Source organism: Pinus tabuliformis, chromosome 7, assembly GCF_031772625.1.
Source record: "Pinus tabuliformis cultivar Carrire ecotype Pingquan chromosome 7, CPIR1, whole genome shotgun sequence".
Taxonomy (NCBI): Eukaryota; Viridiplantae; Streptophyta; class Pinopsida; order Pinales; family Pinaceae; genus Pinus; species Pinus tabuliformis.
Window position 1 is genome coordinate 1662279025 of NC_142293.1, and position 15998 is coordinate 1662295022.

Below are 15998 nucleotides of genomic sequence, written 5' to 3' on the forward strand. Positions count from 1 at the left end.
TTGTGCAAAATGTGCAAGAGTATATAACGGAAAAAACTGTCTTAGCATATAAAAATAGCTCTGTAATGGAGTTGAACTAACATAGCTTAGCCAACTCCACCGATGAAAACATCTACACAGTACCCAAATCACATATAAAGAGATGCGATAATGATATTCTAAGCCCCGAATAAAAATCAGAATTAAATGTCGAAACTCAAGAGAAAACTCCAATGATACAAAACTAATTGAATCCGCCAATCCCTAAATATGCAAAAGCATCTTAACAAAGCTATTCAAAAGCATCATCATCGTCATCTTGAAGGGGTTGGGCCACAACTACTACAAGTTCTGCCTTGTACCTGACAACATAAAAGATTGTAAGCCAAAGTTTCAATCTTTTAGAAATGGAACAAATTATTTCAATAAAAGTTAACAAAAAATAATAATAAAATATCATTCTACTTATTGTTGCTGGGTTGCAAGGTCTATCTGAACCTCAGGAGGAGCAAGAGTAGATGACTCCACAAAATGAAGGTTTGGATCCCTATAAAAATAACCCATTATAGAATCAATGCAAATTTTTGAATATAACATTCATATTAGGGAGCATCAGAAACTAGATTAAAGGCTCACCCTGAGAGCTTCCATGCCAAGTACAGGAATGGCTTCTCAAAGTTGCAGTTACTTTTTGCAGATATCTCATAGTACTGAAGATTCTTCTTTCTATGAAAAGTAACTTGCTTAGCTTTCACTTTCCTATTCTTCACATCAACCTTGTTTCCACAAAGAACAATAGGAATTTTCTCACACACCCTGAAATTCACAAAGATATTTAGCTAATCGGTTCAGGCATTTGTGCCACCACACAATTAAGGAACCTTCATTTCTACTTAGAGATCCAACCCCTCTGCAAAAGAGATACCTGCAAAGATCTTTGTGCCACATTGGGACATTCTTGTAACTAAATCGTGCAGTAACATCAAACATGATAACTTCACATTTCCCATGAATACTGCAAAAAACAAAATCCCAATCAGTAAATAAGAAGGAAACAAATAAATAGAAGTGGAAAAATACGGAACCCTCGCCAATTCAATCAGGAAAATGCCAACAGAAACAGGAAAAGAAAACCAGTATTGATCAAAACAACCAATAACACAGTCTGTCTATAAATTCAAAATTAAACTAAATTAAAATTCAAATAAATATAAGTGGAAAAATACAGAACCCTCGCCAATTCAACAAGGAAAATGCCAACATAAGCAGGAAAAGCAAACCAGTATTGATCAAAACAACCAATAACACGGTCTATCTATAAATTCAAAATTAAATTAAATTAAAATTCAAAATAAAGAGACATAAATGAGTAAAACAAAGTGTTGATAAAAAGGAACCAAAAAAGGGCTCATAGTTGCTCCATTGTCATTGATATTGAGGTTAAAAGGTGTTGCTACTGAGCCCACACTACATACATATCAACACAGGAAAATAGAATTGATAAGTCAAAAGTTCTCTTGGGATCGATCCAAGTTTAAATCCATGTAGGACCTTTTTAAACAAAAAGTTGAAAAGGCACCCCAAAAGCTCAAATGTACAGTGCTCCAATCAACAGGTGTCTACTACACCTGCAGAGGATGACAAAAAACACTACTTTCGTAAAGTCCCAAGAGACCGCTCCTCTACCAAAGGATCCAACAAAGAGAATTATGACAAGGCATGATTAAGATTCTTCATATCAAGGAAAAGATTCAGTTACTAGAATCCCAAAAAATAAGTATATGCAATTAATGGTGGTTGAATCTCCTAGAGTGATTTAATTAGAAAACTGATTGTAAGAAGGTAAGGAGAAAGAAAGGGGAAATGGCAAGATTTTCCTTAAGGCTTAAGGCATTATATTATCTTTCTAATTTACACAACCCAAGATCTGCCTGCTGATGAAGAAAATCATATTTGAAGTTTTGTCCATGGGCATATTTATGGTAAAGACTGTAGATCAAACTGCAGAACCACTAAAAATAGGATCTGATATTTGTAATTTTTTGTTGGGCCGCCCAGATCCTTGTTGCACTATTCCTGTTATATATGCTCCACTTATCAGCCCAAATGCTCTCCATCTCCTCTCCTCCACATATTTCTTCAGTGCTGCTTCAATTCTTTTGTCTTCTTCTAGACCATTCGTGATTGTCATTGCTTCTCCCAAGCACCTTCCTAGCACCACTACATCCTCAAGTGTAGAACATCCACCTTGTACTAAGTCTGGAGTCATAGGATGCATTGCATCCCCTGCAACACAGACATTTCCCTTACATAGTTTTCCGAATAACACTGCCCATGGCCACCTCAAGCTGAGTGCGTTAATGTTAAAGTGTCTATTTGAGTTTTCTTTACTATATCCAGAATCTCCTCTGGATAGTCTCGAAGTCTTTCCAATGCATTTTCCAATATACTCTTTGGATCACGTCCAATATTTGAATCTGCAACACATCCAGTTAGGCATGCCTTATATTCTTGTTATTTTCTGTCAAATAGTTCACAGAGCTTGTGACTACTATATGAGGATTATAATATCAAGATAAAAAATTCAAATGCAACATAATTGTTCAAAATTATCTGAAAGGAATATAATAGAAGGTTTCAATAATTTTTGAAGAATCTATTTTTAAGATTGATGATTTCCTGCACCTACACATGATCCATAGAACAATTATAACAAAGGGTGCTATAATATTATACCACAAGGAAGTGAACTCTAGGTTGTGAACCAGTAAACATCCTTCTCATTGCATGGAACAAAACTTGCCCACAAATGTTCTCCCCAAAATAGCTGCACCTTTGGCCCAAACTTATGTCCTTCAGGGTATGTTGCCAATCCCCTAATAGCAGATCTCCCAGAAAGACTAGGGGCTGGAAGACCCAGCCATTCAGCGACTACAGAATTCCCTCCATCACAACCTATCAGTACCTGTGAGTAGAAACAAATTCCAAATGGTTGAGAGAAACATGATAACATAGAAGATAGATTTAATGATCAAACTTGCATTCAACAGACCCCTGTCGTTTTTTCTCAAATACAAAAGGACATCTAGTACTCGTGTATGAGAGAAACCACCACAGAAATTCCTGTCTGATAGAAACCAGCGCATATGGGTTATTAATATTACCTTTGTTTAGCAAGAGGGGATTCAATTCATTACTAAATTTACGCCCAAGTTTTACTACTTCAAATGGGAGTCAGAAGTTTGGATTTAAGATGCTACCTTAGCTTTGATAAGCATTCCATCTCCCAGTTTTACTATAGTTAAAGAAGAATCTGTAGACTGTTGAATGGAAACAACTTTAGCATTGAATCTGATCGTTCCTGGAGCCAATTCTTTTGCAAGGGTATCCAGAAGCACACTCCTTTGCACGCATCAAACTTCATGATTTCCACTGATAGACAGGAAAAGTACTTAGTATTACAAAGCATGTGAAAAAAAGATGACCAAAATAGTTAATGGGATAGAAAGTACATCATGTCATAGTGGCAATGAGGGAGTGCTGAAGCCATCTCCTAGATGCAGAAATGACCAGGAACAGAAATAAAGAATACAAACAGGTATACCCTAGACAAAGAAGTAGCAGGTGAAGCATTAAAGCTGAAACAGAGAAGCAGAAGCATTAATCTGAAAGAACCAACCAGACTAAAAAGTGAGGGATTTGAGACGAGAAGCATTGGATAACAAAATGGGCAAATCAAGAAAACATCCAATGTAAGTGAGATTTTTTTTTAAAATAGAAGTTTAAGGTACCCTCTAGATGCGAAATAAAAAGCTACCTGATATCAATCTGGATAGCCATATTTTTTCTCCTCTGTTTTATTATGTTGTTTTTGGATACTAGGTTTCATAGGTGCTGTGATTGCAAAGAATGTTAAGAATGTTGTGCCCAATAAGAATTGGCTTATATGATTTTGAATTTATATTGGTTAAACTCAGGGTTCACACCTTTTAGGAGTCCATATTCTAGCATGGCATGGACTATCTACCATGGAAGACCCCTCTAGTGAGCCCTACGGTCATTGTAATCTTGAAAATATTCAAATGAATATGGACATTTTTCTAACTGTCCACTGGGTGCACCTATATCAACCCCCTGTAAATGGTAAAACTAAAAACTAAAAACCTGTGGAGGCTTAGAACACATCCTCTGGTCACAAGGTTTGGAAATGCTAGTAGCCTTACATTTATAGCAAGACATCGATCATCCTCCCTTATGAATCTTGATAAAACAATAGCATAGGCATTTTAATGAAGAGTGCATGTGTTGTGCACGCTCCATCTCATAAACAGAATGAATGTGTAACAATTGTATATACCTATAACCCAGTTGGATGTGAAAAATGGTGTACATATAGAGCGTATACATGAATTAGAATTGTAGCAGAATAAAAAATGCATGGAAATGTTGGCAACCTTAGATTTCTAGCAAAATCAACGATACGAATATATACAATTTCATGAATTAGACTTGTAGCACCTCAAAAATGTTTGGAAATGCTGGCAGTCTAGGATTAATAGAAAAAAACATTGACCATCATCACTTGCAAGCCTCAATAAAGCAATTGCGAGGGCATTTGTATGAAGAGACTCTGACATTCGCTAAAGACTAACTGAAAATAGATGTGTGTGTTTTGTATGCTCCAACTCCTGAACAAAAGGGATGACCAGCAGCCCTGTTCCGTGTTGGATGTAAACAATGGTGGATGTACAACATGTATACAGGAATTGCAGCGAAACATTAAAATAGGATATAAAGACACCCTGGGCATACATCCACTCAGCGCAAGATAAAATGGACAGAAGTATACACATTGAGTATATGTCGAATCGCGATAGAGATGAAAGAATCCTTTCATTCAGAGGTGGATGAGGAAAGCGTGATTCTCCTCCGTTTCTTGGACCTTCAGCACTAGGTGGAACAGGTATCTTTGCTAGACCATCAACACTAGGTGGAGTCATGTTTGAATACAGTGAAACAAGTGTCTTCGCTTCAACTAAATGTGTAACAGGCCTACCAGTTGATCCTTGGCAGATTACAGTTGACTGGACCTACAATTGGGTGAATTACATAAACGATCAAAACCAAAAACTTATGTTTGTATATGAGATAAAAATCCAAGAATATTTCAAGGACATATAGGCAAGCAACCAAATAATAACTGGACAAAGCATAAGAAATTGATAAATGAAAACAGAGTAGGCTAACTGGAAACATTGTAAGACATTGATCTATAAAAGCATAGCCAAATAAAAAGCAGGTACATGAGCTAGAGGTTTACTTTTTCATTTCAATCCAGAATAATAAAAACCATTTGCAAAACTGCTATGATAGAAAATAATTTTTGAACTGAATTGGACAGAAAAAACACATCTAAGGATGGCACATGCATTTTTCAGCAGATTTGCAGCAACCTCAGCTCAACCATATATTAATAGCCAAGTTGGACACTAAATTGGTGTATGATGCTCCCTTGTTTGTGAGACAAGGGATCTCATCCACATAGAAATTTGACTACTAAAGTCTACCATATATGTTAGGGAACCTATCTACTTTTTGTACATTGAGGAATCAACCAAATCTGAATCTGAATCTACTGAAAACTTCAAAATATTTATCATAAAAGTAGCCTAGGGTTTATTGTCCATTATCTGAAACTTCTTTAGAATCTCAATTGCTTACTTACCCCTGTTTGAGGACCAACTCACCTCAACTGAGCCAAACCTCCGAGACCAAGAAATAACACATGAGGTTGATGTCCTTCATGTCAACTTCACTTGCCAATTTCTTATTGCATCATGGGATAGAGTTTTTTAAACTAACTGTTAGGACCAGGTAATCTACATACAACACAAATATAAGCATATCAAATTTATCATAATCAAACAAATAATAAAATTTAGGACCTGCAACAGTCTTAGTGATGCCCATAAATCCTTAGTGATGCCCAGAATATATCTTGTCTTGTGAGAGAGATTGAATGTTGCCTTGTGGAGGAGGTCGAGTGCTCTGTAGATAGTGTTCTGCCTGTTCGAATGGGTGTCTCTTCACTGGGGTTGACTTGACTTGAAGGAAGTCCTACTTAACAAGTTTGGAGCCAAAAAATCAAATTTCAAAATTCAAAGTCTTCTCTTTTGAGCTTTGAAATATCTTTTCAAGGGCTAATCAATAATAATGACATGAAGAACATGTCTTACATTTTCACTACATATTTCAAGGGCTAAAATATAAATTATGAAGACCGACCATAGCTACAAAATTCAACAGGTAGAAGGTGTGAAATCACCTTCAGAGGGATACTAAGTCATCATCATCCTCAATCATCTCTTCATGAAGAAGGTACAATGTTAGCTTGAGAGTGCCTGTCATCTCCTGGGCATAACTAATCTCCAAGCAACGTCCTAGCCTAGATCACCAACATCCAAGCTCTTGAGGTTGAGGGAGGGTCTCATCAACTATGCCAAGTCACCTCCAAGGTCAACGTCCCTCAAAAGGTGCCCAACTTCCTTTGTCAAAATTCTCTATGTCATCATCAAAATGGTTGGACATCATCTATGAAGAGTTGGAGAAGTATCATATCATCCCTTAAGGGATCTTGGCTGTGCTTGGAAGAATCATCTAACACATACTCAAAGAATCAAGTGAGATCAACATCATTGGTTCAAGAACCATAAATGCATCATGGTGGACCATACTCAATGTCAAAGCCATCAAAGTACTTCACACAAATATCATATTTAAATGTCTTACTAGCTTATGATTGTGCACAATTTCCTATACTTAGGTATGAGAGGGTTATTACATGACCCTATTAGATGTTTCATACCCTAAAGGGAGGAATAGTTCCTAAGTCGACCCTTTTAAATGATAGGTAGAAGTGCTAGGTGTTATGGGTTGGGGTTTACTTCATGAAAGGTGTCACACTTCACACAAACATCATATTTAAATGTCTTACTAGCTTATGATCATGCACAATTTACCATACTTAGGTATGGGAGGGTTATCACATGACCCTATTAGATGTTTCAAACGCTAAAGGGAGGAATAGTTTCTAAGTCAACCCTTTTAAATGATAGGTAGAAGTGCTAGGCATTATGGCTTGGGGTTTACTATATGAAAGGTGTCATAGTCTTACACTAGGTTATGTGAAATTCATTGTCCATGAGTGCCTTTGTAGAGGGAGCGCTTAGTTGCTTAATGTGCCCTCCCTTGCCTTTTTTTTCCAAGCCCCATATTTGCCTTTTTATTCATTTAACATGGCTTGCTTAATAAGCTTCATTGATTTATAGAGTAATAGTGATAATATAATCCTCCGCTAATGATGAGTAGTTTATCGCTTCATAGGGGCTGGGATGTTCTTTGAGAGTTCCTTGATAGGCGTTGTTGTTTCTATTTCTTGAAGGCAGTTTATTGGTTGGAGACTACGCCAAGCAACTCAATCTGCTTTAGGTTGAAGCTGGCCCTTGAACCAGAGGGGGCTTCCTCAATGTTACAAGGCTTTTTGTTGTTCCCCATCACTAAACAGCAGCCTATCAAGCATAATGGTCAGATTTAGGGGTTTTTGGAAGAGTGGTTGCTAATGAGTCACAAATCCCTGCTTAACAAATAAACCCTCCCTTTAAGAGACCCATTCAAAGTGCCAGCATCCAACTATGACAGACTAATCAACAACTTGAAGGCCTGGGTAGAAGACTTTAGAGACTATCAGCTAACATTTATGCTCTGTCCGAACACTTATATCAACAGATAGGATTGAAAAGCCTGAGAAGATCCTTCATTAACTCAACAAAATATAAATTTCAATTGTGCAATAACAATAATCTAGAGATGCAGAGGAGATCAAAATTAACAATATGTTTACTTAATCTGCCCAGAATTGAACATAACCTTGTTGGGGATGTCAGAGAAGCCGAATCTCAACCTAACCCTTCCCAATAATTGATACAATTGCAAAATATATGATGAAAATAATATGTGACACAGGAAAGCACGTACACATGAAACAAAATCTGGCAAAAGCAAAAACCAGAGATCTTTAATTAAAAACTCTGAAATATCAGGCTGTTACAATATACAAGAGTTTAGGTTCCCAAAAGCCAACCCTTTTACAATAAAAAAGAAAGAATATATAGCAAAGCATAATCTTGAAGCAGTTATAATCTTCAGGAATAAAAATTTAACGATATGCTAAAAATCAGTGTTATAATATCGGCGAAATATCGCAAATATCGCGATATTTTCAGGCAAACGATATTTCGGCAGGTAAATATTGCGATATTTTCACATTTGAAAATATCACGATATTTTGAAAATCTTTGCCTAAATGTCGGCTAAATATTGCCATATTTTGAAAATATTGGCTAAATATCGCCATGTTTTGAAAATATTGGCTAAATATCGCCATGTTTTGAAAATATCGGCTAATGTTTAAAAATCTGAAAAAAAATGATTTTTTATGTTTGCTGATATTTTCGCCGATATTGCCGATAAGATGTTTTAAGGACCCTCAATGATATTTTGCCAATACCGATATTTTCAACACTGCTAAAAATAAAAAATACTTCTGATTTGTTCCAGGAAGGTGTAAAGAATTGAGAACTGAATGCCTTCAAATCTGGACCAAATTCACATCTGCTGCATAATATGCCAACTGTATCCTTTGAATGCTCTTAATGCTGCCTGAATATTCTCATGTAATCTCTGAAAATTTGGAAATGTCCTCAAATAGCGAAATGACTCTATGACTGATAATCTTTAATCACTGGAAATTTGGAATTATGCTGATGCTATTCCTCCAAATCTGGAACTGATTCACTTGACTGCTGATCCTCTGCCTTTTAAAACTGAAACTATTTAAATTTTTCCTTGAAACTTTATCAACTTAATAAGGCAATCTCTGCCACCTATGTTAGACAACTCTCATTTACAAAACTTCCACCATCAGTCAGGGATTTGGATTTCTCTAGTACTGGTAGAACATCTTTTTCCAAGTCTGATATGTCCATGCGCTACAACTCTGCACATTTCAATCCTAACATTGCTAATTAATAATTATAATGCCTCCTTAAGAGGCCAATCTCCAGCATTACTGTCCAGAATTTGTTGAAATCAGTCATTTTCAATTACTCTTTCAACTGCATGTGTCAGAGTGATGGGTGGTTTTGCTATCTGCAATTGCAGAAATAATATTCCCAGAGCATAGAAATCAGACATGGGTACACAGATACCAGTCCTTTAGTTTTCTGGATCAATATAACAAAATGTACCTGCAGGGATGGTGTCTTTGTATTCTGTTACCCTGGTTGTAGTGTTTGTAGGCACAAGCCTAGCAAGACTCACATCACCAATCTTGCTAATAAATTGTGGTCAAGCAAGATATTAGCAGGCTTCAAGTCATGATGAACAATCGGCTTTGGCTTGGCACTGTGATGAAAAATCCTGTAAATGCCACTTCCCAAGCAACACTGAAGCATGAAAACCATGCAAAGGGAGTACTGTTGCCTTTGCAGTATAGACAATCTTCTAGGCTATCATTTGCCATATATTCATAGACCCAACACCCATGCTTAGGACAAGCTCCAAGCAAAAGTAGCAAAAGTTGAAATTGTTGTTGTATTTCTTGAGCTGCTGCACTTCTAAGAACTTTGATGGCCACTGTGGTATGTTGCAAACTTCCCTTGTGGACTGCAACAACCTCCCTCTCCTATCTTGAATGATTCAGATGAAAAATTTGTGGCAAATTAAATTTCTTCTATTGAGTATATTTTGTATCCTTGATGAGTAGATGCATGTGCTTCCTGTGCTTTCCTTCTCCCTTCTGTCCTTTGGAGAGCTAGTTCATTGGATTTGATCTTTTTTTATTTAGTGATTCTTCCTGGGCTACAACAAACATACCTAGAGTATGCTTGTGTTCAAGCCTTAACCTTCTAGCTCAATCATAATGTTTTTCTAGATTTGTGACAAAGGTTCATTCACTTTCTCTAATGTAGATGCTATTTCATAATCACATGAGATGTTGTCATTTTCATGACCACCTCTCATGCTGTTAAAGAAAACAGTTGTCTTGAGAGAGCTCAAATTGTTTCTATATGAACTGCAACTGGAATGATCTCTAAAATATTCTAAACTGCCAATTTCGAACATTGTAGATGAAGCTGGGTGAACTAAAGCCAACATGCCTTGTGATATTTTATATACAACACAAATACTTGGGGCATTTTCCTTAATAGTTGCTATTACATCAATGCCCTTGAATCAATGAAGTAAACAATGAAACCAATCATCCTAAGCTTCTCCACCTCAATAATGTTCTGGCCAACAAAACATCAACGTCAACATCTCTAAGATGAGGGAAGCATGACAAACGAATTTTCCTTATTTTCGCTCAGAGTTGTTGTCTCTGTATAAAAAATGGGCTCTAAAAGATGCCCATACCCAATCTGCAACTTGACCTTGCACACATTGAATCTACGGCCAAACCAATACTTTATAAGGCATCTAAGATTGATTTCGATTTTTCGTAAATAAATCTGAATACCCTTTCATGTTGTATATACAAGATCTATGTGATAAAGCTGTGGTAGCTGAATAGATGCGGTGGATCTGGATTGGGGCACTCTACATATTTTAACCCCTTCTCTATTGACATTACAAGTTTATAATTGTGTGATTTTCCTCACCCGTCCAGTGTTATTGGCCACAATATTCTTGGCATGATTTATGTCTTCCTTTGAGTGCTACAGGTCTAAAACAGTGGAAATTGAAGCACCTCTTAACCAATATTACAGGCCTGTATCTTTTGAGACCTAATGATTCAACACCAAAAACTATCCCATAGTAAACCTACTTTCACAATCCTTGATCCAGAACTAGTGTGATTTACACATGAATTGGAGTTTAGCTACAATGTGCTCAAAGCAGTTTCTTTTTGGCATCATATTTATCCAGATTCTAATCTCACCCAAAGAATCAACGATGTTAATCAAAATAATTAGGATATTGTCTTGGAGTTAGCTTCCTCAATAGTAATAGCACCATAATCTTTTCTTCATGAAAGGTGTGCGTAAGCTTCCATAAGTAATAATGCAGCGACTATGAATGCAAGAATGCTCGCATTCAGGGTTCAGAATCTGAAGCTAGATAAGGTTGCATATTAACATGAACAATTGCAGGTAAAGGATATGCCATTGTTTTTCCAGAGCCTGTATCAACAATACTAATCAAATTTCGTTCTTTGAAAGCCATGGGCTGCAAATACTATTCCATTGTAAGGATATCAACACCCATAGCACATGTGTCATTCATTGTTTGCTTTATCTCTTTATCAGATTCTTCAAGACCCAACATTATGGAAGATTTGGTCACCATTTCTCCCCTGAATCCCTTCACATGGTTCAATATAAGTAAGCTCTGGTCATACCTTCATCAACATATCTACATTGATGAATTTGAGCAACAATGGCCCTCCAACCTTACGGTTGTCAACATCTTGATGTCGGATTAGCTAAACACTTGCACACCTTTCAGGATCATGATGAATAATTTGGGCTATTTCTGGTTTACCATATGTATTTACAACTTCCTGTCCTCCTTGAGTTGTAACAGCTGTATGTTGAAACAACAGGCTGTGAGCGGAGGGGAGTACTCGCTGTAAGTGGTTTTTATAAAGGGGCCTCTGCTATTTACCATGTAGTGTTGTTTACTAAATACTAATCAGTACAGATAGGTGTCCATGAGGTATGTATAATAATTTTCTTTTAAAGGGTCCATCATAAGATGTAGTAGGGTTGAATTTATGGGTTTATATTTTAAGAAATACCCTAGTATTTAGAAACCTTAATCTTAAGTATTTGTTCCCTATGATTTGATTTCTAGGGCATGGGATAAACTCTAGAATGACATAAAGGGAAAAGAGTATGATCTAAGGTTTGAATTTAAGAAACCCTAAAAAGGCCTCTTGATTACATAAAAACCCTAGAAAAGTAACTTGACATCATGTTTTGGAATAATATATTGCTTGGGTTACTTGTTAAAATAGTATTGTATGTACAAGAAGAAAAAAATGGATGGGGTGATCCATTTGAAGGCATGATGTAGCTCTTCGTAACACCTCATAAATCATGGAGTCGTTGTGCAAAAACTTTATTAAATATATGCCCTAGATTTCTCAACAAATAACATAATCAAACTCACACAAAGAAATGGTTAAATCTTACATTTTGCATAACATTAGATGTATATGGGGGCATTAATGATCCCTGCATGCCAACATTGGTTGTATTGAGGGGCATAAATGAATCTTGCATGCCAACAAAATGCAGGATTAGTAAAAAGACAGATATTAATAAATATATATAGTGAAATAAGTTAATTAAATGCACAAAAATATTGATCAAGTTTTACCACTATCATTACCTTAGATGTATTATAAGGTGTTATAGGGGTTGGAATGACTTTAGCGATTGCCTGCATTCCACAAACATAAATTAGCATAATATAATAAGGAATATAAGATAATTGAACATATAAAAGACAATATTCAAGCTTACCTTACTAGAGTTTGATCTGGAATTCATAAAATCCAAATCAAAGAAAGCCCTGGTATTCGCGGAGTTACTATGCGATCTCCCATCGTCGTCCAACGATTCGACATCCAATACAACAATTGTGGATGAATCTCTGTTTCTGATATCTTCAAGCAATCCATGGTATGGAGATATAATCATCTATCTCCAAACCCAAAAATATAGGTCTAATACCTCCTGTTCATAGCTGCGGCGTACTCGATACCAAGCAAAAGACTACATGATCGTTGGTGATATGCTTTACCGTCATGGTATCGATACAGTTCTGCGGAGGTGCCTCACCCATGAGGAGGCTGAAAAAGTCTTGAATGATTTCCATTCAAGCGCGTGTGGGGGACACTAATCTGGCTACACTACAGCTCAAAAGATTTTGCGAGCAGGATACTTCTGGCCAACAATGTTCAAGGATTACATAACCGCAGTCAGAAGTTGCCATTCTTGTCAAATCTTCGATCGCAAAACCAGAATCCCACCTACACCTCTGCAGCTAGTAGTCGTTGTTGGGCCATTCGCCAAATGGGGCATAGACTTCATGACATGTAACCCCACCTCGGCCGGCGGGCATGGGTATATCATAGTCGCAGTTGACTATTTTACGAAATGGGCCAAGGCGATGCCTACATTAAACAACAGTGGCGAAACAACTGCTCTCTTCTTTTTCAATCATGTAGTCTCCAGATTCGGTGTGCCACAGGCTATAGTCATAGATCATGGATCACATTTTCACAATCACATGATGGTTGAGTTGGCTGCCAAATTAGTACTCTCCCACGAGAGCTCTACTCTGTATTACCCGCAAGCCAATAGACAAGTTGAGGCAATGAACAAAGTCCTGAAGTGCATGTTCCAAAGGATGATTGAAGTCCATAAACAGAGTTGGCACCTGATCCTATACTCAGCCTTATGGGCATACCGGAAATCGGTGAGGAATGCAACCGGGTTTACGCCCTTTCAGTTGGTGTATGGCCTGGAAGCAATCTTATCGGTTCAATGCGAAATCTCATCCCTCAAGCTCGTAGTCGACCTTCTCCCCGGAACTTCAGAAGAGGAGGCTCGTTTCTTGGAATTAATCTAACTGGATGAAACCTGTCGAGATGCTGCCTTGGCTAATGAAACCCATAAGAAATGAGTCAAGGCGCAGTTTGACAAAAATGTCAAACTCCGTGTCTTCTCAGAAGGTGACCTGGTCTTGCTTTACGACCAGGAGTCTGATAAGTTGGGAGCAGGTAAGTTCAAGTCTTTATGGATGGGCCCTTATATTGTTAAGCGTGTATTAGCAAAATGAACCTATGAGTTAGTTGATTATGATGGGATTCCGCTGGCGCAACCCCGCAAAGGGTTGTACCTTAAGCGTTACTATGCTTAACTTAGTGTAGTAACCCCTATGCTTTTGTTACATTTTTTGTTTTCGCTAAGAGTAATTGTTTTGGTTAGGTAATCCACTTTTTAATTTGTTGCAGATGTCGAACCTATTGGAATCATTTGTTGGATATGCCGTCGGAGCGAGTCATAGTTCACCGAACCTATCTTCCGCGGCCTGGGCCATCTTTGATCCAAGCGGCGAGTTATGAGTTTCAGAGGGGTGTGTCTTGGTCGATCAACAAACAACATCGCTGAATACAACGCGTTGATAGAACTCCTCTCTAATACCATCACGTGAGGCATACGCCGACTTGTTGTCAGGCTAGACTCACAGCTCGTCATTCTACAGCTCACCGATATCTATTTTGTACAGAATCCGGCTATCTATCGCATGTTCCTAAGGGTCAAGATTTTGGAAAGATAGTTCGATTCTATCCAATATCAACATATTTCCAGAAATTTAAACACATTAACAGATTCATTGGCAAATTATGTGTTAGATAGACATTTGTGACATTTATAAAAGAAAAGCATTTCATCAATATCTACGTTAGGATCATATAACTTAACCAAAACCAAGCTCTGAAAATCAAAAATATATATATAAATATTTATGGTTTACATATGGTGTTCCATGTCCAAGACAAAATCAGTCAAATGACCCAAAAACTCAAAATACTAGGGGGCACCCTAGTCTAATGGTGCTGGTGATAGCAAGTCATCACCTGTGTAATCATGCGTAAAAGCCTAGTCCATCGACGTGGCACACCAGTAGTATGCTGCTGTAATCTCAGAGGCAGCTCGTCAGTCCTCACATCTGGAATACCGAGAGTGAGGCCTTCGATCTATTCCTGCAATGCTGCAAGAGTCTCGGCCACATCTAGGTCGTGAAAGATGGCCCTCCCTACAACCTCTTCTGTTGGAACAGCAGCTGGTGCTCTCAAGCGCACTGCTGGTAGCACCGGTCCAATATCTGCATGAGAACATGAGTTTTGATTAGTCTTAATAAAAGAAAGAACACAAACATTATAAAAACAATGAACAGTGATATGGTCAGAAATTTTACCTATAGCACCCCACTGCTCACCTGTCGGCAGCACCAAATCTGGGTCACCCCGAAAATCCATACCAGCATATGGACACTCAGCATAAACCATCTCCTGACAGTTGAACCACTCAAAGAAAGCATTAGAGAAGGAAACATGTGGCTCACCAGCATGTCGAGCCATAAGGTCAACCCATCTCGGCATCCGTGGCTCAGTCGGTGGCGGCAAACCAAGTGAAATGTACTGTGGCTGCATCAGTGGGATCTTCTCCAAGGTGAAAGCGGTCAAAATGGAACCATAGCCAAAGTTCTTAGATCGTCCATTTTTCACCTTGGTAAGTTGTTCTTTTATTACTAGAAGTACTGCGTCGCACCAGTTGAACACCTTCGGTTCGAGGACTTCTAAGGCATACTGCATATAAGACCCGTTGGCCAAGTGAAGAGCCACACTACCTGCCAATCTAGTAAAGGTGAACAGGATGGTTCTCAAGGACCAGTTAGTGACATCTCGGATGTTTATCTTGCCATCCCTACTCGGTTGAGATCCCTCTCTACAGTACCAACGAATGTAATCTCTCATGGATTCGCCCCCACGAGCAGAACCTGATAATGAAAGAGGGGCGCCACGCCTCGATAAACCGATCAAAAAATAGATGTCCACAACGGTCAAGGGGATGGATTTGCCTCTGATCTGGAACACCTGGTTGGTAGGATCCCTTGCATTGAGGAAATACTGCAACAAGTTTATTTGCTGCCTCATGCTAGAGATGCGGAAGAACTTGAGCAAACCACAGTTTCGTAATGCAGTTACCATACCTGGATCATGTAAAGAAACCATGTCCTCTTCTTCATGCTCACGTTCTCACCATGTAACGACCATTTTTATTCGATGAATCCCTGAAAACAGACAAGAGAAGAGTCAGGATCCTGATTTGGCAAAAACAGGCAAAATTTCCACGAAATATCAATGCACAAGTTTCCCTCTTTAC

General features: G+C 37.9%; 1 protein-coding gene and 1 pseudogene across 1 annotated transcript; both read right to left on the reverse strand.

Moving 5' to 3' along the window:
• Positions 1-271: 271 nt before the first annotated feature.
• LOC149254833 (GTP-binding nuclear protein Ran1B-like) lies at positions 272-1391 on the reverse strand. Its single transcript, XM_089454846.1, has 6 exons — positions 1377-1391; positions 1206-1294; positions 905-994; positions 616-795; positions 455-526; positions 272-341 (listed from the first exon to the last, which is right to left on the reverse strand). Exons 1-6 carry the CDS (start codon positions 1389-1391, stop codon positions 272-274), a joined length of 516 nt encoding a protein of 171 aa, XP_089310972.1.
• A 584-nt stretch (positions 1392-1975) lies between these two features.
• LOC149254834 (monooxygenase 2-like) overlaps positions 1976-15998 on the reverse strand; it is a 35268-nt pseudogene continuing 21245 nt past the window's right edge.

Bases quoted from the DNA above. Each gene is read 5' to 3' on its own strand.
- LOC149254833 (XM_089454846.1), bottom strand. The intron at 796-904 runs GTATCTCTTTTG...TGTGAATTTCAG, and splicing joins TGGCACAAAGATCTTTGCAG to GGTGTGTGAGAAAATTCCTA. The intron at 342-454 runs GCAACAATAAGT...TTATGTTGTCAG, and splicing joins CAGATAGACCTTGCAACCCA to GTACAAGGCAGAACTTGTAG.